Source organism: Betta splendens, chromosome 19 (assembly GCF_900634795.4).
Source record: "Betta splendens chromosome 19, fBetSpl5.4, whole genome shotgun sequence".
Classification (NCBI taxonomy): domain Eukaryota; kingdom Metazoa; phylum Chordata; class Actinopteri; order Anabantiformes; family Osphronemidae; genus Betta; species Betta splendens.
The window spans coordinates 10,914,650-10,935,029 of NC_040898.2; the positions used below are offsets into that span (position 1 = coordinate 10,914,650).

Consider the following 20,380-nt stretch of genomic DNA (forward strand, 5'->3'; position numbering starts at 1 on the left):
TATTATTGTCAGTACATTTTTATTTTTCATAAAAAGTGCATTTTTAGCTAGCAATACAAGCCAAAAGGCTAAATACTGATGTAAATATATTTACATCTTGGCTACCAGCATATATGAACCAAGCTACGATGTATAGTGGACAGAACGGCCAGTTCAGCACGCAGGCGTCGCACTCGAGTGGTTTTAATTGTTTGGCTTTTCTGCATCCTGGAAACTTTCTCCCCGTTAGACTGCCACAATGCTACTACATCAAAGGTTCAGACAGTTTGAAAAAGCTCATAGAAAAGTTATTAAAACGTAAAGTTCATCACTGGGACTCTTCTCGCAGTCTAGTTTAAGAGGCGCTGAAGGAGGGAGGACGCTGGTTTGGCTCATTGACAAACATCCAAACTAAGACAGTTTGGATTTTAGTAGTCGGAGGGTTTTTAAGTTCATCCTCTAGGTGGTGGACTTCTTCTCCCACTCCTGTACAAACAAAATGGGAAGAGCATCTGTGATGTGACCATCTTTCTGTCATAGCGATTGGTCCAGTAACATTCCTGCTACTCGATCTCACCTTGGCTTTCTGCAGGACGTTGCCCTTTGTGCCCATCATGGAAGCTGGTCTGGTTTTTAGAGCGGATGCCGAGTTCACAGGTGAGGCAGAGTCTGCGGTGATGGTGACGGTGATGGTGGAGAGATGGGACGACGGTGGGGGTGTCTGAGCGGCGGGCGCAGCGGCTGCTTTAGCCTTGGGGTCGAACCACAGAAAGGTATTTCAACGTCTCACGCTCATCTCTGCTGTGTCTGTGTGACAGGCATGAAGCGGTGCGCACTAACCGGCGCCGTGTCCTGGCGGCTGCTGTCCAGTGTGGTTCCCAGTGTGAACGGCCCCGACTCGACCTTCTTCAGACTTTCCTTCACTTCCATCAGCTTAAGCTCCACCTCCACCCGCCGGCGCTCCGCCTCGCGACACTCCTCCTCCTTCTGCTTCAGCCGGGCCTCTATTAAGGCCTGCTGCTGGGAGTCTGAGGACGACCGGGGGGGAGTCAGTCACAGATCAAGGTTAAGGGGGGGGGGCGCAGTCTGACGCTAGCGGGGGTGTGGATGTACCTTGGCAGGCGCTGAGCTCCTCTTTGATCTCCCTCCTCTCCTTCTTCAGGCTCGCCAGGCTGCTCCTCACCTCGTCCTTTTCCTTCTGAAGACAATCGCGCTCGTCAATGTAGCGTCTCATGTCGGCCTCAGTGCGGTTCTTTCCCAGTTTCACTTCGACGGAACAAGGAGACCCTGATTGTTGAAGATTAAAAAAAAAAAAAAAGAAGCATCATACACAAATTATGCTACAGTTAGTTAAATGTGAACTATAACTGGTCATTTTTCTTTTGAGCCGAGCCTTTGCCTGTAGAGGAGCCAGCTTTTCACCAGAGGGAGCTGTGGTTTTGTTAATCATCCCAGCATCTTTCCACCACTGGCCTCACCTATCGTATGCGCCTTTAGCCGCATGGGCTGAGGACTGTGAGGGAAGCCAGCAGCTGTGGGGGCTTTGGAGCCAAAGGCCTGTGTGAATCCGGTGCCCACCCTCTTGGCTGCCTCCTGGCTCTGGGTCGGGGTCTTAGCCTTAGTCAGGGGACCGTCCTGTCCAGGGTCGCTGTTGGCAGACGTTGAACCTACTTCATTGAACGCAGGTGTTGGCTCTGGAGGACAAGAACTGACCTGGAATCAGTATAAACACACGGAGGACATGGAAGGAATTATTAAAAACAGCTGCACTAATTCAGTCAAGTGTTTCCCACAGCAAAGTCAGCAAACTATTTATCTTCCATTGCAGCATTGTGGTGTTGTTATGAGTACTTTTTCTATGCACCTCTTGATACGAGGAGTCCAGCTGGTCCTCTGCAGCGACTGGGGAATGTGTCGACGTTTCTGTGCCCGGTGACACTCTTTCTCCAGCAGGTGTGTGGAGGAAGGATCTCACGGGGATGAGGTCCAGGTAAATCCTGTTGTCAGGGTCCTGCTCTTGTGCCGCGGCGTCCTGGGAATCCCGTGTGCGCGTCTCGCTCTTGTCCTCGGGGCTGTTGTCCTCGCCGCCCTCTTCAGCAGCATCCTGTTCAACACGAGCACAGTCGGAGAAGGGAAGTGGAGCGCGGCCGCGTGAAAATGAAAGGCAAAGGTCACCGAGAGTGATATGAAACAAACAGAATGACTCGAACGGACCTCTGGATCGGCTATAGACGCCACATCGTCGTACAGGTCGTCAGAGTTGTGAGGGATCGGCGGCGGGGCGTCGATGTAGGTATTGGGCTCAGAATATCTCCTCTGCATGAAGCTGGAGAGGCACATGGTTAGAAAGGTCCCGCAGACGTGGACGTTACTATGTGAGCGGATGGAGGCGGCGGTTCTCACTAGAGGGAAGTCCTGGCCGCGTTGACGATGCTGGAGATCCTCTCTGCGTTGACGTAGTCGTACGTCAGGTCCTCGGGGTCGGTTTTGCTGCCCGTCTGCGACAACAGCAGGCCGAGCCAGTGCCCCATGTCGTCGGAGGACTTGGCCTGGGAGGAGGAGGCGATCAGTGCATACCATGTGCTTGCGACATGCCCCCTTCAACCCCCGCTGTTTGTGATACCATCCATCACGTTGTGTTAATAAAACGCCATTATTTCCCAGTGGTACTTGAAGTAAACACAACTCGATGAACTGGCGGCCTAGTTGTACGAAATGTGCAATTAAGAACATGTGACGCAGTTTGTGTTGTTGCAAGTCAGATAATAAGGAGCCTTCAAAGCAAAAACACTGTACGTATGTAGAGATTATTACCACCCACCCACGCGGCTTCAAACAGCTCATCAACACGTCTATGTGTGTGTTGGGGAACTCTAAATGCATGGGAATAGCCTGAATGGGAACAAAAGCAAACCAGGAGTGTGTCAGAGAGCCCAGAAGACTAAACAGTGAATTCCAGTGCCTCTGACCAGGCGTGCAGTGCAGAAGGGTGGTACTGGAAACCTAATAAAGACCCAAAATCCCAGCGCGTCCACACCCTCCACACATCTGCACACCCGCAGATATAGGTCACAGCTTGGCCTTGGCGTTTGTTTGTTTGAATGCTGCCTTTCAACCCTTACCTCCAGCGTGACCAGCTGGGCGCCGTCCATGTCGATCTTAAAGGAGTACAGGTGCTCGGGGCTGGGGTCGGGCAGGATGCTGCAGCCCTCCAGGGTCACGGCGGGCTGGCTCACTTTGTTCTTGCCCTTGTCCTGGTAGAACCACAGCTGCCCGTTCTTGATCAGACACCAGCAGGTCCTCCAGTGGCTGTTGACGAACACGTTGAGGTAGCCTGGAACGCGGGAGGAAGCCCGTTTAATGGAAGAGCCCGGCGCCGCGGCCCAGGACTCGGCGTCCCGCTCACCTGACGTGTCCACGCATTTCTCCGAGCTCTCCAGCGACGACAGCTTTTTCTTCCCGATGTTCATGAGGTTGCTGAACATCAAACCCGCGCCATACTTTTTCTTCACTGCAGAAAAGGGAAGGAAACGGCCGTCCCCGCTTTGAGCTAGGCGCGAAGGTGTATAAATAAGAGGGAGGCGACGATGACTCACCGTCTTTGCTTTCGGGCGTCTCGGCGTGGCTGTCGGTGCTGCTGCCGCTCTCCGACGCCGCCGAGTGCCGCTCGCTCAGCTCGCCCTGCGGGTTCGGCGCACGTTAGCCGCGCGTTCACAGCATAATGTGACGCCATCAGATGTCAGACGTCGTTTCAACACGAGCTCACCTTGGTGCAGATGAGCCGCGGCGAGTCGGCGGCGGGGAGCTGCGAGTCGGCGCTCTCCGCCGGTTTGGGACTGATCTCCTCAATCACCTGAGTTTGAAAATGAGTCATCGGTCAGAATATCAACGAGTGTGAATACGCTGGCGGGTTCAGGCCTGACCTTCAGCCACAGCTCCGTCTGCTCCTTGCTCTGCAGCCCCAGCACGATGGCCTCGCCTCCCAGGGGGACGATCTTCAGCCTGTGCTCCTTCCGCTTCACCTGCTTCTCCTTGTAGATCACGCTGCAGCCCAGCAGACTCACGTCCAGCAGGGGCGTCTGCTCCTTGGAGCTCTTATAGCACTGGGAGGGGGCAGATGCAGAAATGCAACATTTGGACTGGGTTTAAAGTTTTATTTATGTTCAGCCCTTTAAGGCTTTGCTTATTTTCTTATCTTCCTCCACGATGACTTCCAGTTACAAGTTATAATTAGGACATATAAGCAAACGCTCGTGACCATAGCTGCTGTACAGAAAACCTCAGCGGGGCTTTGATTCAGGCTTTTGCACAACCCACCAGCAGGCGATGGTCTTTGATGACACACAGCTGCTTGGCCCACTGGCCCAGCCACTTCTTCCTCCACAGGAAGGCGCAGATCCTCGCGTCCTTCATCAGCTCGATCGACGCCTCGGTCGACGGCCACTGGTGCTGGGTGGACTTTCCCCGCGCCGCCTCATCCTCGTCGTAGGACTCGTACGAGCTGCTGACTGCCTCGCCGTCGTCTAAACACGCGGACAACAAGCAGTAAGTAACTAACAGTCGTCCATAGATTATCTGTTTCAAGTTCATGCTGGACAATAGAACATGCTCGCTGAATGGCTTAGATTAAACCTGCAGGCATGCAAACACACACACACACACACACACACACACACACACACACACACACACACACAGGGCCAGTGAAGGAGCGGTAGCTACCCCTGGTAATAACAGCATAGACCACGCTGTCAGAGCGCTGCACCCGCATCCACGGCCCTGAGAGGAGGGCGAGACGGTGCAGGTCTACGCAGCAGTGGAGGAGGAGGAGGAGGAGGAGAGGGTGAAGCAGGGTGAAGAAGATGCACTGTGAACACCTTCGCTACCACAGGCAAGAGGCAGACGAGGCCTCGGCAGCGTTGCAGGTGACCACAGGCAGCGGTTACAGCTTGTTGCATGTGTTCTGAACTTATAATGTGACTCCTCACCGTTGATGGTCTCCTCATAGGGCTGAGCCTCCTCATAGTAGCTCTCCGATGCGTCCACGCAGGCCGGGGCGGGAAGGGGGGGCAACGGGAACGGCTCCCGACCAACCACACCCTGAGGGGCGAGAGAAGACGGAGGAGGAGGCGTCAGTGACGGACGGAGCCGCTGCCTCAGGGTCGTGTAGTCGGTTCACACAGCGCGAGAACACGCACTCGTCAGCAGTCTGGCTTCACGCGCCTCCTGTGTGGTAAAGACTGTCTGTCTGCGCCTCCCCACGCTGCTGGAAACCGCCGGCTCTGTGGCTGCTGAAAACGCGCCGCGCTTCGCTCGGGATCGCTTCCAAATGAGCGCAGACTTGAATATTTAGCTAAAATCAATAAATCAGACTAATGGGAAACACATCGCGGAGGCCTCTGCCACCTCTGGAGTTCATGACACTGTTAAAACGCTGAGGGTGAGTTGTGAACCTTGTAGAGGTCCTCAAATAAACTCGTGGTAGTAAAAATATATATAACATATCTCTAATATGCATCGGTTAATTTATCAACCATCAACAAGCTGCCTGTAGTCTTTTACTTTCACTTTATTTTTCCCCCAAGTCGCTGCAAGTTCACAGAAACATGTAGTCTTATGTATGTAGTCATATTTAGACAGCAGTTTGTTTTGTGCTTTAGGGGCAAAGTTCGTGGTTTAGTGTTAAACTAATCATGAGTGTGTTTGCAGGGAAACGTCATAGAAGGATCATTTATGATGTGGGCAGCTCCAGCAGAGACAGTCCCAGGACCCAGGGAGTCCCCTGCATCCGAGCTCCGTTCCCACCGTCTCCCAGCGAGGCGCTGAGCTGTCACAGCAGCCGGCGTCACGTCACCGTCCCCGCGTCACCGATGCTCCCACTGTGGTTGGAGGGGGGCAACATCGGCTGTACATTAGACCGGCTGGGGATGCTGCAAATGTCAGGCGGCAGTGTGAATTACAGGGATTCTAACTCAGATTGATGAGCAAACCCCGATATGGGGTCTGGTCCCGTAAGCGACCACCATGAGAGCGCCAAATTCTTCTTCTGTCTTCTAATATTTGGAGACATTCTGAATTTAACACCCTTCAGTTACTGTTAAAAGGAACATCTGACATCATGTGACCTCACATCTAAAAGCGACAGCTTCGAAAACTCAAGAGCTGACTGGGGCTTTCTTAAGAAATAAATATCCTTCTGAGGAAATGACTGTAAAGTGTAGCACACACCAAGAATCCACACACACACACACACACACACACACACACACACACACACACACACACACACACACAGAGTAGAAAACAGCAGTCCACACATCTGTTATTAATTAAAACAAAGAGCCCGGCATTCCAGAGCAGCAGCAGCCCCCTCCGCCGCTCGCTCGCCCTTATCGCCAGCGCTCTCTCTCCTCATTCACTCGTCTTCTCAAAGCTTCATCCGCCAGAGCTAAAGAGGAGCCTGCAACAGTCGCCGTAGACCCCCGCCCTTCGCTCCGCCGCAGAAGCGTCGCGCCGAAGGGGCTGCATGCTGTGAGTAAGGCAGCATGGAGGGGAGGGGGGGTGTGGGGGTGGAGGGGCTTCGGAGGGGAAGAGTGGGAAAAAGAGCCCAGAAAACGAGGAGTCAGAGGAACATGGAAAATCCCTGGTTCCCATGCCAAGAATCCCCACACACACACACACACACACACACACACACACACACACACACACACACACACACACACACACACACACACACAGTATCTGAGAGCCTGCTGGGAGCTCAGAGCAGAGAAGGTAGTGATAAAAATAATCAGTGCAGCTCAGCTCTGGAAACACAGACTCACAAGTCGTCTCTGGGCCTTTACTATCTGCTCGTGAACATGGAATTGTTCGGTTAGACGTTCGACAGCTAAAAGTAGAATGGATGAAACCCGGGAAAGCGGGAGTAAATGTCAGCTCGGCGGTGGACAACAAGCACACGGGGCTGGGGCCAATTTTTTGGCCTCTTTGGGAACACTTTCAGCTTTAGAACGAAGGAGCCTGAGAAGGATCAAAGGAGAGGTCCCGGCGCGTCACCGCCGCCGGCCAATCGGATCGTTAGTACCATAATCACCAGTTGCCGGCGGCCACGTTACCGCTGGCTGTGCGCGGCGTCAGTTTCCCTTCCTGCCTGACGCTTGCAGTGGGACAGCTGCTATCTATAGTCCCCGTCTATTTTCAGCCCATGCGGCCAGTCCTGGGACAAACATGGCCGACGGACACCGGAGTCACACGCTTTATTGCCGCTTACGCGACCCCGGTTTGGGAGATCATGGAAGCGCCCGAGGACCTCGCGGCGGGCCCGGATCCCGGCGCTGGGAACGCGACCCCTGAGCCCCGGGCGGGCCGGGTGCGGGTGCGGGTGGGGGCGAGCTGCTTCGCCGCGGAGCGGGAAACGCTGCGGCGCCACAGCGACTACTTCCGCGCGCTCTTCCGCTCGGGGATGGCGGAGAGCGCGCGCGACGAGCTGCACCTGCGGGGCGGCGTCAGCGCCGCCGGCTTCGCCGCCGCGCTGGCCGCGTGCCGCGGCGAGCGCCCCGAGCTCGGCGGCGCCGAGCAGCTGGTGGCGGCCGTGGAGGGCGCCGCGTTCCTGCAGGTCGCGCGCCTGACGCGGCACCTCTGCGACGTCCTGGACTCGGACAACTGCCTCCTCCTGTACCGCGCCGCCGCCGTCTTCGGGGTGCGCGAGCTCTTCCACTGCGCCGCCCTGCTGCTCCGTGATGCGTTCGAGGACCTGCGGGACGCGGCCGAGAGGACGATCCCCGAGGACCTGATACAGTACTCTCAATCCCTGTCTCCTGCTAGCTACATCGCTATAGGAACCCATTCCCCCTCCGTGGAGCTGCTGGGCGACTCCTTCCGGGTCGTCTGTTACCTCGACGAGGAGGAGGCGGAGTGGAAGCACCTCACCGACCTCCCAACGCTCTGCAGCACGTCCATGGCCGGCGTGGCCGTGCTCGACAACCGCCTGTACATCGTCGGGGGCGTCCACGGCTACGGGAAGGACGCGGTGGACGCCGGCTTCTGCTACGACCCCGGCTCCGGCGCGTGGACCGCGCTTCCGGGTCCCCGGCAGCCCAGGCACGACTTCACCCTGCTGGGACACGAAGGCCGGCTCTACGCCATCGGCGGCGAGGTCCAGAAGCGCGTGGTTTCCACAGCGGAGGCCTTCGACCCCCTGAGGGGGGAGTGGAGCTTTATACGGGACGCCCCGCGGCCCGTAGCGTCCGCGGCTAGCGCCGTCGCCAGGCGCCGGGTGTTCGTCTGCTTCTGGAAGCCACCCGACACCACGGATATCTTTGAGTACATACCAGCAGAGGACGAATGGAGGCTCGCCACCACCATGCTCCGCCCCCAGAGCTACGGCCACTGTATGGTGGCCCACAGGGACGACCTGTACGTCATGCGCAACGGGCCTTGCGACGACTTCCTGCGTTGTCTAATAGACCGCTACAACGTGACGACGGGCCAGTGGACGGCGTTGGCCGGTCACTACATAAACAGCAAGGGGGCACTGTTCACTGCGACGGTCAGAGGGGACTCCGTGTTCACCGTCAAGCACATGCTGACTCTGCAGTACCGCATCGGCGGGGACGCGTGGCGGCCGCGCAGGCAGATGAAGGGCTTCCCGAAGAGCGGCTCGCTGTGGACGTGTCTGCTCAGACTCCCCAGCGCGGGCCCGGTTACGCCGCAGCTGGACGCAGGCGGGAAGGAGGAGGAGGAGGAGGGGGGGGGTTCGGCCGGAGCTCCGCCGCGACTTTAACGTCAGAGCCGCGGTGAAATACAGAGCGTTGCGGAATAAAAACAGACAGATTGCGAAGCGGCCCCAGCGTTGCTCCGTTCGGCGCGCGCGCGCGCGCGCAAACGCGCTGACGCTGAGCGTTCGCCGTGATTGGCAACAGCTGCTGCCGCCGTCTAAAGCGGTGAGCGCGCGCGCTCGCGCTCGCGCGAAGTTCAAAGGCGCTGACGGATGCTCTCAACCTCGCGCCCTGTGTTTTTCCTGAAGTCACACTGCGCGAGTTCAACATAAAATCACTGTGGAGGGAGGAAGCGCTTCCCGCAGCCGCGGGTTTGTGACTCTGGGAGCTGGTTGTGGTTTGCGCGGACACCACAGACTGCATTTTTGTACGAACATTAAAATCTAGCGACGTGTGATATTATTATATTCTAAAAACCCTCTCACTTACGCTTCTGGGGGGCGGCAGGTCTGGAAGGGTCTTCTGTGGGACTGGACCATGTTTTGTTGCTTTTCCGTTGACCAGGGCATCTGATTTGTCATCTAAGCAATAAAAGCACGGAGGAAAATTAATATATTAACTCATCTGACGTTTGTCAAATTAAGATGAATGATTTACAAATAAAGTTAAGCTGCGCGCTGCTTCCCAACACTAACCTTGGACGCTGTTTTCATTGTTCGCTCAGATACAGCTTCGCTCACCTTCATTTGAACACAGGGCTTTTATTGTGAAACGATTATGACCGCACAAATCAAATGGAAGTATCGTATGGCAGCAACAAGCCCACGGTTCAAAACTCCCATGACCAAAGTTATGGTTTTCAGTGGGTTCATCTCAATGGACAATGATTCATTCCCACAATGTCAAACAAAGCCGGCGAAAACAAATTGAGGTGGGATGTTGAATTATTCAGGAGAAGCAGCAGCTGAACCCGAGGACATGAATCAGGTTTGCTGAGGGTTTTGCTTGGTCTCGTGCTGCCTCATTCGGGCCGAGGCGCTGAGTCGACCTCTGCCCGTGTGATTGTCTGGGTCACAGTTGACGCGACGCGGTTCACGCTTGTCCCGACTTTTCACCTAGTTTCCGCTCGAATACAGATTTGTGGATTAACGTGGAACAACAGGCGCGCGCGCATCTGCGACGCACGCGTCGGGTTCGGACACCGCGGGACAGTCCGTGCGTCGCTCGCGTCTCAATAACCACGTGGTACTTTCACAACAATGCCTAAATCATCCGCGATCCACCCGCTGATAGCGAGGCGTCCTATCTCCCGTCGGCTCTGGCTCAGTAGAAACCTTGCGGCGGCGCTTTGAGATTTCCTGTACGCGTCGAGCGCTGCGCTCGCGCAAACCGCGCGCTTCATCGCCGTCCAAACAAAATAAGGTTCGGCCTCAGATGGCTGCGGCGCTACGAGGAAGCACACAGGAAGTGGTGGGTGAGTAGAGGGGGGGCGAGGGGGGAGGAGGCGTGGGTGCTCTTGATGTCATATTGAGTGCGTGGTGACTGTTTTACTTACCTGCCTTCACCCCCCCCCCCCCCCTTTAGTTTTGCTGCGACCTTTTCTATCACTAGTGGCAGCAGTCTAAGTTTCCATATCACACTTCGGGCAGACGTTGCGGTTGAGATTCGCACCTTTCAAACTCTTGTCCTTCTCGGTGACAATGACTTTGTTCATGTAGATGTACTCCTCGTCGCCGCCTGTGTGGAAACAGCACAGATTAGAGGGTTATTCTCACCGGCCGAATGGGTCGACGGCCGCTACAGCAGCTCCAGGATGAGGGAAGGGCTGATCCCGCATAAGCAAACATTGTAATTGTCACGAATCAGGAGTAAAGGGGAATTTCACCCAAACAAGAATCGCATTGTGCAGACGGACGGGGGCTTGAGTGACACCCACTCTCACCAAGGCAGGCATTCATCGCACATTAGTCACCGGCCTCGTTGCCTGCACACATAGAACACTGTTTTAGCTCCTGTCCTTGAAGGTTCTGAACCTTGTACTCGCTGAAAAGGTCCGACGCAGCTGCTGAGCGAAACCTACCGTGATGACGTCGCATCACGTGGACATCGAGTGGACATGACGAAACCTGCGTTCACACACACCGGACGTTTGGCTGCTGCTCAGCATCAACATTGTGGCGCGATTACAAGCTGGCAGAGACACGGCCGCATGAGCGGCTCGAATGAGTCTCTCCCTGAACAATAAACCCTGCGGTTCTGGTTCCAGCTGCTCACTCGAACCTGTTATGGGAATTTGCTCCGAGCTACAGTGTTTTAATCAAATCAAACATTTCAGCTGACTAAGAATACGCGGCTGAGAGGCGCTCGCCTTTGAAACAGATACCACGAGGTGCAACCCGGCGAAATTATGCCTCGCCTCCACAGTGAAAACAGATTTTTCGGGGGGGAACGGAGTTGAAATGTTATTTATAAACCGCCGCCGAGAGGAAGTGAGCGTCCCCAGAGGATAAATGCAGCTTTCGGAAAAATGATACAGCTCGGAGCCAGGAGAGGAAGTATCGAGAGACGAGTCGAGGAGCTGAGCTTGGAAACGCTCGGCTGCTGGTGTGCGTTGGCGAGAGGGGAAGAAGCTGAGATGAAGCTAAAGATGAAGTTTTTCCTCATTATTCCCAATTAATCACCCAAAAACGCGGAAGCTTAAATGGGCTTAACACAGTAACTAATAGCAGGCGACGTGAATTCGCATCAGCCCACCGGCAACTGCCCCTGGAAAAATAAACTCGTCTTTAGCTGTTTCACATTGTTTTATTAAAAAAAAAAAAAAGCAGGAGAGCTGTGATTGATTCGAGGGCCTAAAGCTAATGGCCACAATCATTCACCGAATAAAACGATGGAGATCCGATAACCTCCTGGAAGCAAACGCAGTTCGCAGACCACAAAGGGATGTTAAGCAAGCAAAATGGAGGAAAAGCTCCCAAATGGAACTGGGAATAAGAGCATAATCGTTACGCAGCGGTTACTGGGAGTTTAAAATAGCAGATAAATGCCCGAGTGGGCTGCTTGATGGCTTCGGGGGCCGAGCTGCCAACAGTGTAAACTCGCAGGGTTGTGGGAAACGCGGGACAAAAGCAGGTTTGCATAAAGACAGGCAAGTGTCACGTAATCGCAGTGGAGCTTTGGGCCTATTAATAAATACATGTCCTCACATATCGAGAACTTTAAAGTAACTCCTCGATTTCCTGCCGCCTTCATAGGAGGAAAACATCAAGCAGCCGAGATTGTATCTCTCTCAGGAATGAAAGCATCGCACAGTGACTAACATGAGGATCTGGGTGTCTGAGCGCTGTGGTTTCACAATGAGTCGGAGACAAGTGGAGCGTTGCCCTCAAAACAGAACCTGTTGAGTGACATTCTCGTTTCCAGGCCGTTTGACCTGCTGGTAGTTTTATTTGATCCGCTGACGCGTATGAAGGGTGCTCCTCATACCGTTGGAGGCGCTGTAGCTGTGCAGGAGGTCGGCCAGCAGGCCCTTCTGGACGGTGGCGCTCCCACTCAGCGTCTCCTTGTCCAGGACCAGCAGGAAGCGGTGGAGCTCCATCAGGAGCTGGTCCAGCACTGGAAGACACAGGAGGAAAAACTCGAACGTGACTGTGTTTCTGGGATGGAAACGTGTGAGGGTAATAAAACAGCGGTGTCTTCAGACGGACATTTTCGGAACATCACACTCTAATTTATGACGGAGTTCAACTCAAGGTCCCGTCTGTTGCCGGCGCGTTCAGCTGTGGGTTTCGCTCGCGATCTCGTTCCCGCTGTGTGGCGTTCTGCGCTTTAAGCTCGGCGCCGTCTGCCGACGTCTTCCGTGGGAAGGCGCTCTGGAGGTTTCCGCCGGCAGCGGCCGCTCGCTCGCTCGCCCGCCCGCCCGCTCTCTCGCTCGCCCCGATCCGGTCACCGTTGACCATCGCCAGTTGCGTGAGTTTAGCGAAAGGTCAAGTCCCGCCGGGAGGGGGAGGAGCCCGGGGCACGGCCGGCGGGGCCCCTGTGTGTCTGGGTACGGCCCACACACATCCTTCAGGGGTCAGCGCTGAGCTCACAGCCCCCTTTGTGCTCCCTTCACTGTCTCTTGGCCGCATGAATAGGCCCCTTGCTGCAGCGGGCCTCCGTGTGCGAGCGCTTCACCAGAAGAGAGACTTCATTAAAGGAAAAGGTGGAGCACGTACTGGAGGGGGCGTCCGACTGTTCGTAGACCCTGGAATGCATAAAATCCCCCACAAATGTGTGTCACCGTCTCTTAGATGTTCCACAGACTGGAACCGACTAGTTCAGAGGCTAAAGGATGAAAAAATGCTCTAGTTTTTATTTTTATCCGTATTTTAGTTGCTGCTGATGCACAACAACACAACTCATCATGACACGAACTTGACGCTGTGACCTGTGAGCTGAAGTAATTAAAAAGCACTTTGTCCGATGATGCAAACGCGACAGCGCTAATTAAAACAACACACAGTTGCTCGTGGGGCTGCGCCTTGTTTATCCCGCTCACGGTGACTCTAAACATTTTTCCAGCTTCTCCTCCTTGTGTGTTTGCACAGATCGACTCAGATGGCCTTTTGGATTAGGGGACCCTGGGAAACGGAGTCAGCTGACAGGACATGGAGGTCCGCAGCGGGCTGCAGGCTGGCGCCGTGCCCGCTCCACATCCAGAGGCGGACTGGATAAACAGCCCGCTGCTGCAGAGCGGCGTCTAATTCACCACAGCGCGCAGGACGAAAACAAACACCTAGCTCATGCTCTGCAACGCTGCATCCTCCCGCCTGAGGCTCTACTTTGACCTCTCCCACCACCGCATGCGTTCACCCGTACAGCGACGGATCTGTGACCGATCGGCGAGACGCGCTTTTGATGATTAACCCACACGGGTGCAAAGATCCATTTATAAGATAACGCGCCGCCACGCGCAGGCGTCTGCAGCCGCATCGAGGTCCCCAGACGTTCCCCGTCGACCACAGCCGGCGTCTGGCGACCAAGAATTCTGCTGAAATCTTCTTTATCAGCCGTCCAAAAATAATCCGCCGGCATCTATCAACGCCTCGCACGCACGCACGTCCCCCATCTGTTCATGTGGACTGCGAGCGCTGTGCTGGTTTTAATCTTTACCAGCCATCGAGCCCAGCTGCTGAGCCCCCGTCCCGCGAAGAAGAAGACAAAGACGACAACGACAACGTTAACTATTCACGAGTGATAAAGTGAGGGACGTGAGGAGTGGCTCGGCTCAGACTCAGCAGGGGTCAAAAGGTCAAATGCGTTTCTGGGTCAATACGCTTGTGAGGTGAATCTGCCCGACTATTGTGGTCACGTTTGAGCAAATCTTCTGCGGAACAAGAGGGTCCTGTCAGGATCCTGGCAGCGTTTCCTGCTCTGAGCTCGCGGCCCTGAATCAACACGGATGGTTTTACTGAATCAATGAGGCAGGCGCGGCCTTTCCATCAGGCTCCACCCGGTTAAATGAGGCGGCTGCAAACTATTAATAAGTAAGTTAGCCTGCAGACCTTACTTAGCAAACGACACACGTTTTCACTTTTCCTCTCATCTACTGTACAGAATCACAACAACTCCTGATCCTCGCACATCAACCGACGCTCCAGGAAATATCCAGTGTTTTAGTTATGTAATGTCTGTGCCTGACGCGTGTTTATGACTTTGATCAGCGGTGAGAACGGGAAACTGAGGTGATGATGCAACGAGGGCTTCTAGAAGGCAAGCTGGCCCTGCTTGTTCGGCTCCGAGCGGCTGGTTGAGGTCTGCTCGGGACACTTCCTTGATCGTGGTCTTATTTCGGCATGTGATGCAGATGTGGAAAACAGTCGCAGATGTGCGCGCTTGGCTTTGTTAAGCGTGACCGCCGCACCGGCCCTTTATATAACAGGCCTCAAGTGTTTTCTTTTTCAACCATGCGCCCGCGTCCCCACCTGCTGCGCATCCATCTACCCAGTCCACCTTAAACTCCACCGGTGACTTAAGGAACCCGAACACTGATTGCAGCACAAAGCTGCCATTTCCACTGAGGTCAGACAGTTTCTTCTGACTACTTTCATGATTTGGTCTCACTCCAAGTAGGTTTCCAGCGCTAAAGAGATGCCCAGAAGCAGTTCTGTAGTCATTCACAGACACACACGGTCTAAAATGATTCTAGAAAATACAGGTTTAACTGTGAGCTCTCAACCTAAAAGGGAAGCGGAGCCAAAAGAATAGGAACCATTGAGGAAACAGCACTGTAAAGTATTTTGAGCTTTTCAGTCAATTGTTTGTACTTGTGCTGGCAGTGATAGAGCAGGTTTTCTTCCTACACATCAAACTTCATGGGAAGGAGCCACACACAGTGGGACTGGTTTGCTCCAGTGGCAGATAATTGGCCGATAGCGAGGGATTGAGTATTTCACTGATTGGTGTTTGGGGGCTGTTGGCAAGCAGTGATCTGTGTCATGCAGCCTGCTGGGTTCTGGGTGGTGGACACGCTCGGACTGACTCAAGCCGCGTCGTGGCCTTGTTGTCGCGGAAACCTGAGTTTAAAAGATGGGTGTGTGTCAGATGCCAAGGAACTCGAAAAGGATAGGACAATGTGATAAGTGATAAGTGAAGCAAGATAAGAGCTCGAAGAATCCAGTAAATGTACACAGATCCTCAGGTTGTCAACATTCTGCAGACTTTAAAATGCTGATACACCTGTGAGAGCAAATAACAGGCCTCGTCTGTAATGAGGCTTTATCTGCAGCACGCTGTTAAACTGAAGACTTTGCCCCTATAAACCGTAGAAACCTTTGGAAATCCTTACGGAACAGTAAAACACAATTATTTCACTGCACTTGAACGTTTACGTTGTTTAATTGATCCAAAGTCTCTTTAACTTAATGAGGACGGCTTCTATTTCCTATTACGGGCCCACAGTTAACGTCACAGGGGCATGATGTATTATTCTGACACCTCTTCATAACAACATCACTTCCTGCTTTGTCTGTCAACCCGGTCTACGATGCCTAACTTATATCAAGTGTGCCTCTTTTTTTAACTCATTCTTCTTTCCAGCCTTTAACAATTGGCCCTGTTGCTGACTTGCGCATAGATCTCAGTGGAGTAACTGGCAACAACCTGAGCCATAGATTTAGGTTTTAACCTTTACAAGAGTACAAATACTGAAGAAAGTTGAATTCTTTTTGTTTCTCAGGTTTCTCCTCTTCCCTCTGCTTCGTCTGTCCCAACAGTCTCTTCTTTTTTCCAGCCTTCCTTCAGATCTGTGCTGTCTGAGTTATATTAAGGCTTACGGCTTGGCCTTTTGGGAAAACAGGCACTTTTTGTAGTTGAAATATGCTAACGAGCTCGAAAATCCAAGTAAATCTTTATAGAAAGGCTCCTGGTCTGCTTGAGCAACTTCCCCTTGATTAGGATGCAGCGTATGTTACTGTAGTCTCTGCAGATAAAGGCTTGAACTGAAGGCTTGAACGCTTTGGCCTAAAGACGCGATGACATGAAGTTTGTGTGGGAGACGGAGAGAGAGAAATATCCACAGAATGTCATTAAGTAATTGTTGTAATAGATGGAAATAATCCCACAGTGATTCTACTCATGAAGCCCCCAAAAAGCATTTTGTTGTGCAACAGGATGTGGCTCTGGGGTGTGTGATGTGTAAATGTCAGTTGAGCCGAATATGTATATACGAGTTTTCCAACTCGTATATACAAAGTAACGACATACAGATGCATATTGAAGTGAAAGTGATGCTTTACAAGCCTCTGCAGTCCCGGTTTGTCGGGAAAGACTAAAAGCAGCTGCTGACAAATAAAAGCTAACTAGGAAGCCGCCTCCGAGTCAGTCACTTAAAAGCCTCTCTGCTAAGTCATTATCCTACACAGAAGTAGCTCCAGGCCGAGACCACAGTGTCCATGTGTGTATGATTACAAGTAAGCTCCTGATGTCTTGTTCCAAGTACCTGTTTCTTCACAAAAACGGCCTATTGGGGATTAAACACGGTGCAGGTCGGATCCAAAGCTGCTGCAGCCAATCAGAGGGCTCCGTTTGATGTGCTGAGAACGCAGCAGAGCAAGACCCGGAGGGTGAAAAGTGCCGAACTTACACACACACACACACACACACACACACACACACACACACACAGCGCAGGAAGACCGTCTTCCTTTTCATCATTTTTATAGCTCAGTCCGGCTTCCTGAATTGCCCTGACTCCGCTTTCCCCCCATTAGCATGACACACGTGGAAGTGAACCCGCGGACCCCATGCCTGCACCTGAACAGCCCTCGTCTGCTGGGCTCGTGCTAAAACAGCCAGCGAGCAAAAAAAAGTACCTTTTCGTGATCATATAATGAGATCAGGCGTCAATCAGACGCACGCTTCCATCCCACTTATGCTGATGTTTACAGGAATGACATATTGTGCTTGCATACTGTCATTAATGTGTCGTCGGGGCCCCGTTGGACGAAGCCACAGCGCAAACAAAGCCGTGTGTTGTGTCACTACACGGTTGAAGCAATGGCATTTAGACTGTGACTCATTCCGTGATTACACATGAAACGCTGGTCTTATCTCCCGCCTGCTCCGCTGATTTACATCCTCTGCCGTTGACTGCCGTTCCCGAACGTGTCCCGTCCCGTCCGCTCCCTAACTTGATCCCGGTCCCTGGCACGGAGTGTGAGAAGCTGATGCTCTTCCCCCGGAACGAGACCCGCGCGGGGCGGCTCCGACGGGCGTTTTCCCAGGTTTCCTCTGACCCGTGGCCGTTACCGTCTCATTGGGTGTCCCGGTGCTGCCGCACACAGCTGCCAAGCGTTCGGGCCGGGCCTCGTTCCAGCCCGGCTCACCAGCATCCTCGCGCCTTTCGCTGACTTTAATCAGGATTATTTATTACAGGTGACGCTTGGGAAAAACATCTGCGCTTAAAGGAAAGCGAAACCTTGATTTGTTTGACCGAGTCCAGCGTCACATTGTTTATGTCAACCACTAATTATTTTAGCACTGCATACGACTGCTACTGCGGACGAGCAAACTAATGAACGCGGGCCGAACCCGAAGCCTCCGAGCGCTAATGAAAAAATGCCACCGCGTCCAGCTGCTTGCAACACTCACTATTTACTGTGAGGGAGCGAGGCCGGCGGGCGTTGATGGCCGGCGCTGTCCAGTCAGCTGGAGAACGGGAATGCCAGATTGTGCCGATTCCAGTCCAGTTTGACCCGTCGCCATTGTTGTCTTTGTCCAGCAAGTTGTTTCGCCCAGTTGCTGCCAGACCAGTAAGGCGGCGGGGGTTGTGTGTGTGTGTGTGTGTGTGTGTGTGTGTGTGGGGGGTCGATAGCTCCCACGTCCAGCGAACTCCAGGTGGGAGCGACCCGCGCTCCGACCTCAAACCCTTTCCGTCAGTCAGGAAGTATTAAATGACCTTGCTCATCCCTCATGGGCAAATAACCGCAGGAATTCGGGGAATGCCGTGAGAACAATGTTGCTGCTATTGGAATTCATCGGCCGTCACAGCGCAAAGGACCTTTATAGAGCCCACTTGAAGCAGAGCTGGACGGGCAGAAGCCAAACATCTTCCTGTTGTTGCTGAAGAGGATGCATTCAAGTCAGAAATCCTGATGGGAGTCTGTGCACCATCATAATAATGATGATGTGTATTATCATTATTACTTATTATTATTAATGACAGGTGACCTGTAACACACGACCCACGTCTAAAACATCATGTCAACCCCCAACTTTAACACCAGTTGCTACAAGTCTGCTAAATATGACTTCGTGCGACTTGTGAATCATCTCCACGCGCGGATGAAGCGCGGCTTTTTGATCAAACGGCCGTCGACTTCGCGAGGATGCACCGTCAGCATCACAGCGCACGAGTGAGCGGCTCGCGTCGCCGACACAAAGTTCACAAACCGCCTGTCTTACCTTTGTGCTTCTCCATTGCCTCGGGCGCGCGCTCGCGGTTTCACCTTCTCGGTCCCTGCGTCTCGTTCCTCCACACATAAAAAACCGAGCGGTCCCGAAGAAGCCCCCCCCCCCGAAAAACGCTGCTGAGTGACGGGACACGGAGGAAGTCTGCGCGGAACGCGGCCGTGGACGGACGCGGGCGGACCGAGCTGTGACGGAGCGGAGCAGCAGCGCTGTCCTCCTCTTCCTCATCCGCTGCGCACCGCCTCCCACTCCACAGCATCCAGACGGCCTGCAGCTCACATCTGAGTGGGACCCCCCCCCCCCTCCACTCTCTGTCACGCACTAATCACGTATCATGTTTAGAACCACAAACTTGCGGGAAACGGTCTCAAAGGTGGAAGAAAACACATTTTGTGTGTGTAAATATAAATCTGCACATGTTTACTTTGAAGACGCTTGACTTTAAAATGATCCGCAAGTAAAAACCAAAAGTGCAAACGAACAGTGCTCGCGCTTTATTGCGCTGTTCGAGGCACCGCTTTCCCTCTCGCAGCGGAGAAGCGAGGCTCCCTGTCCAAACAACCGCACACCCCTGTGGGAGAGCCGTGACCGGGTGGAGGTATGACAGGAATGCAAAGCGCAACATTCCCCAGAAAATGGATAAAACGCGTGGCTCCGCGCTTGGGCTCCGGGGTTCTACGTGGGCCCACGCGCGTGTTTGAGGGGTTCAGTGAGCGCTGGATGCTGCAGTTGAGAAGTGAAGGATGACCAGAGGACCAACGTTCCCAGTATGAACCATGGTGGGTCCTGCTGGGCGATCACTTTCTCTGAGCTTGACTGCAGCAGACGGAGAGGTGTGGTATAGAAATACCACCTCAACTACAGATGACGTCACCAAGTGTTTTGGTGTTTGCAATAATAATAATAAACAATAATAATGATGGTATATTGCTGGCTCTGCTCTGTCGTCTCTATTGCTGCTTCTGCTTAAAAAAGGGTTTGACTTCAGATGACGTCATCAGGGCAGGGTGGGGACTTGACTTGACCCAGTCTTTCACTTCTCCTCGCGGTGACGTCACCTGTCTCTTTATAGAAATTATTTGTAGCCCAGATAATTCTTTCAGTTCCCTGGAAATGCTTTGTATTTGCGTGACAAGCACTAATGTGCGGTTTTACACTTATCAATCTGTGTTTTATTTGTGTACAGGCAAAATGTAAGACATAATTTCTTCATATTCTGCACTGTGAACTTACTGCATCTTGTTCAAGGCTTTCCACTGCATTTTATTATCTTCCTTACTGGATGTATAGACTCAAGTGAATTTTGAATTGATTTCTTCCCAAAGCCTTGTTCCCAGGTCAAGAATGCACGTCCTTGTCCATATTTCTTTTTTATTGTAATGCGTGAATGTTCAAAACATCCTCTCCTGGAGGTAATTACATTGCACTGTCATTATTGTGATCGGCCCCAGGCCTTGAACCTCTCTTCAGCCAGCCCAGTTAAAAGTCAACACATGACGCATGTTTCTTCTACACTGAGTGGTTCGGCCTGAAACCCACGGTGGTCCGGCCTCTCTCTCCTCCATTCACTTCTTTTCTGTCTGTCTGCAGGGAAAGAGGTGTCTGATTATGGTCAGGTCCTTCAGGTCCTCCACATTCACATGTGGATAATTTAAACTGGTCGTGTTAATAATAATGGACTGGTCGTGCATGCGTATGTGTGTGAGGTGTGACACAGAGGCGCTTAAAGT

General features: G+C 53.2%; 2 protein-coding genes across 2 annotated transcripts; one reads left to right on the top strand and one right to left on the bottom strand.

The window, feature by feature from the left end:
* Nucleotides 1–2: 2 nt before the first annotated feature.
* On the bottom strand, nucleotides 3–18,880 carry afap1l2 (actin filament associated protein 1-like 2). Its single transcript, XM_029134186.3, has 20 exons — nucleotides 18,645–18,880; nucleotides 12,186–12,314; nucleotides 10,371–10,436; nucleotides 9,189–9,280; nucleotides 4,968–5,079; nucleotides 4,702–4,785; nucleotides 4,297–4,502; nucleotides 3,903–4,082; nucleotides 3,746–3,832; nucleotides 3,576–3,660; nucleotides 3,386–3,490; nucleotides 3,102–3,313; nucleotides 2,383–2,528; nucleotides 2,194–2,305; nucleotides 1,844–2,083; nucleotides 1,458–1,692; nucleotides 1,093–1,266; nucleotides 820–1,007; nucleotides 557–730; nucleotides 3–465 (listed from the first exon to the last, which is right to left on the bottom strand). The coding sequence occupies exons 1-20, from the start codon at nucleotides 18,658–18,660 to the stop codon at nucleotides 439–441; spliced, it is 2,670 nt and encodes an 889-aa protein (XP_028990019.1). The 5' UTR covers nucleotides 18,661–18,880; the 3' UTR covers nucleotides 3–438.
* On the top strand, nucleotides 7,182–9,394 carry LOC114845775 (kelch repeat and BTB domain-containing protein 13). The gene has a single exon (XM_029134193.3). The coding sequence runs from the start codon at nucleotides 7,187–7,189 to the stop codon at nucleotides 8,762–8,764; it is 1,578 nt and encodes a 525-aa protein (XP_028990026.1). The 5' UTR covers nucleotides 7,182–7,186; the 3' UTR covers nucleotides 8,765–9,394.
* Nucleotides 18,881–20,380: the final 1,500 nt, after the last annotated feature.

What these genes read in the sequence shown, in the direction of transcription:
- LOC114845775 (XM_029134193.3), top strand. Translation starts at nt 7,187, where the DNA reads ATGCGGCCAGTCCTGGGACAAACATGGCCGACGGACACCGGAGTCACA.
- afap1l2 (XM_029134186.3), bottom strand. An exon ending in CTATGAGGAGACCATCAACG is followed by an intron (nt 4,786 to 4,967) that starts GTGAGGAGTCAC and finishes ACTGCTGCGTAG; the next exon opens with ACCTGCACCGTCTCGCCCTC. An exon ending in AGACGGAGCTGTGGCTGAAG is followed by an intron (nt 3,833 to 3,902) that starts GTCAGGCCTGAA and finishes TTTCAAACTCAG; the next exon opens with GTGATTGAGGAGATCAGTCC.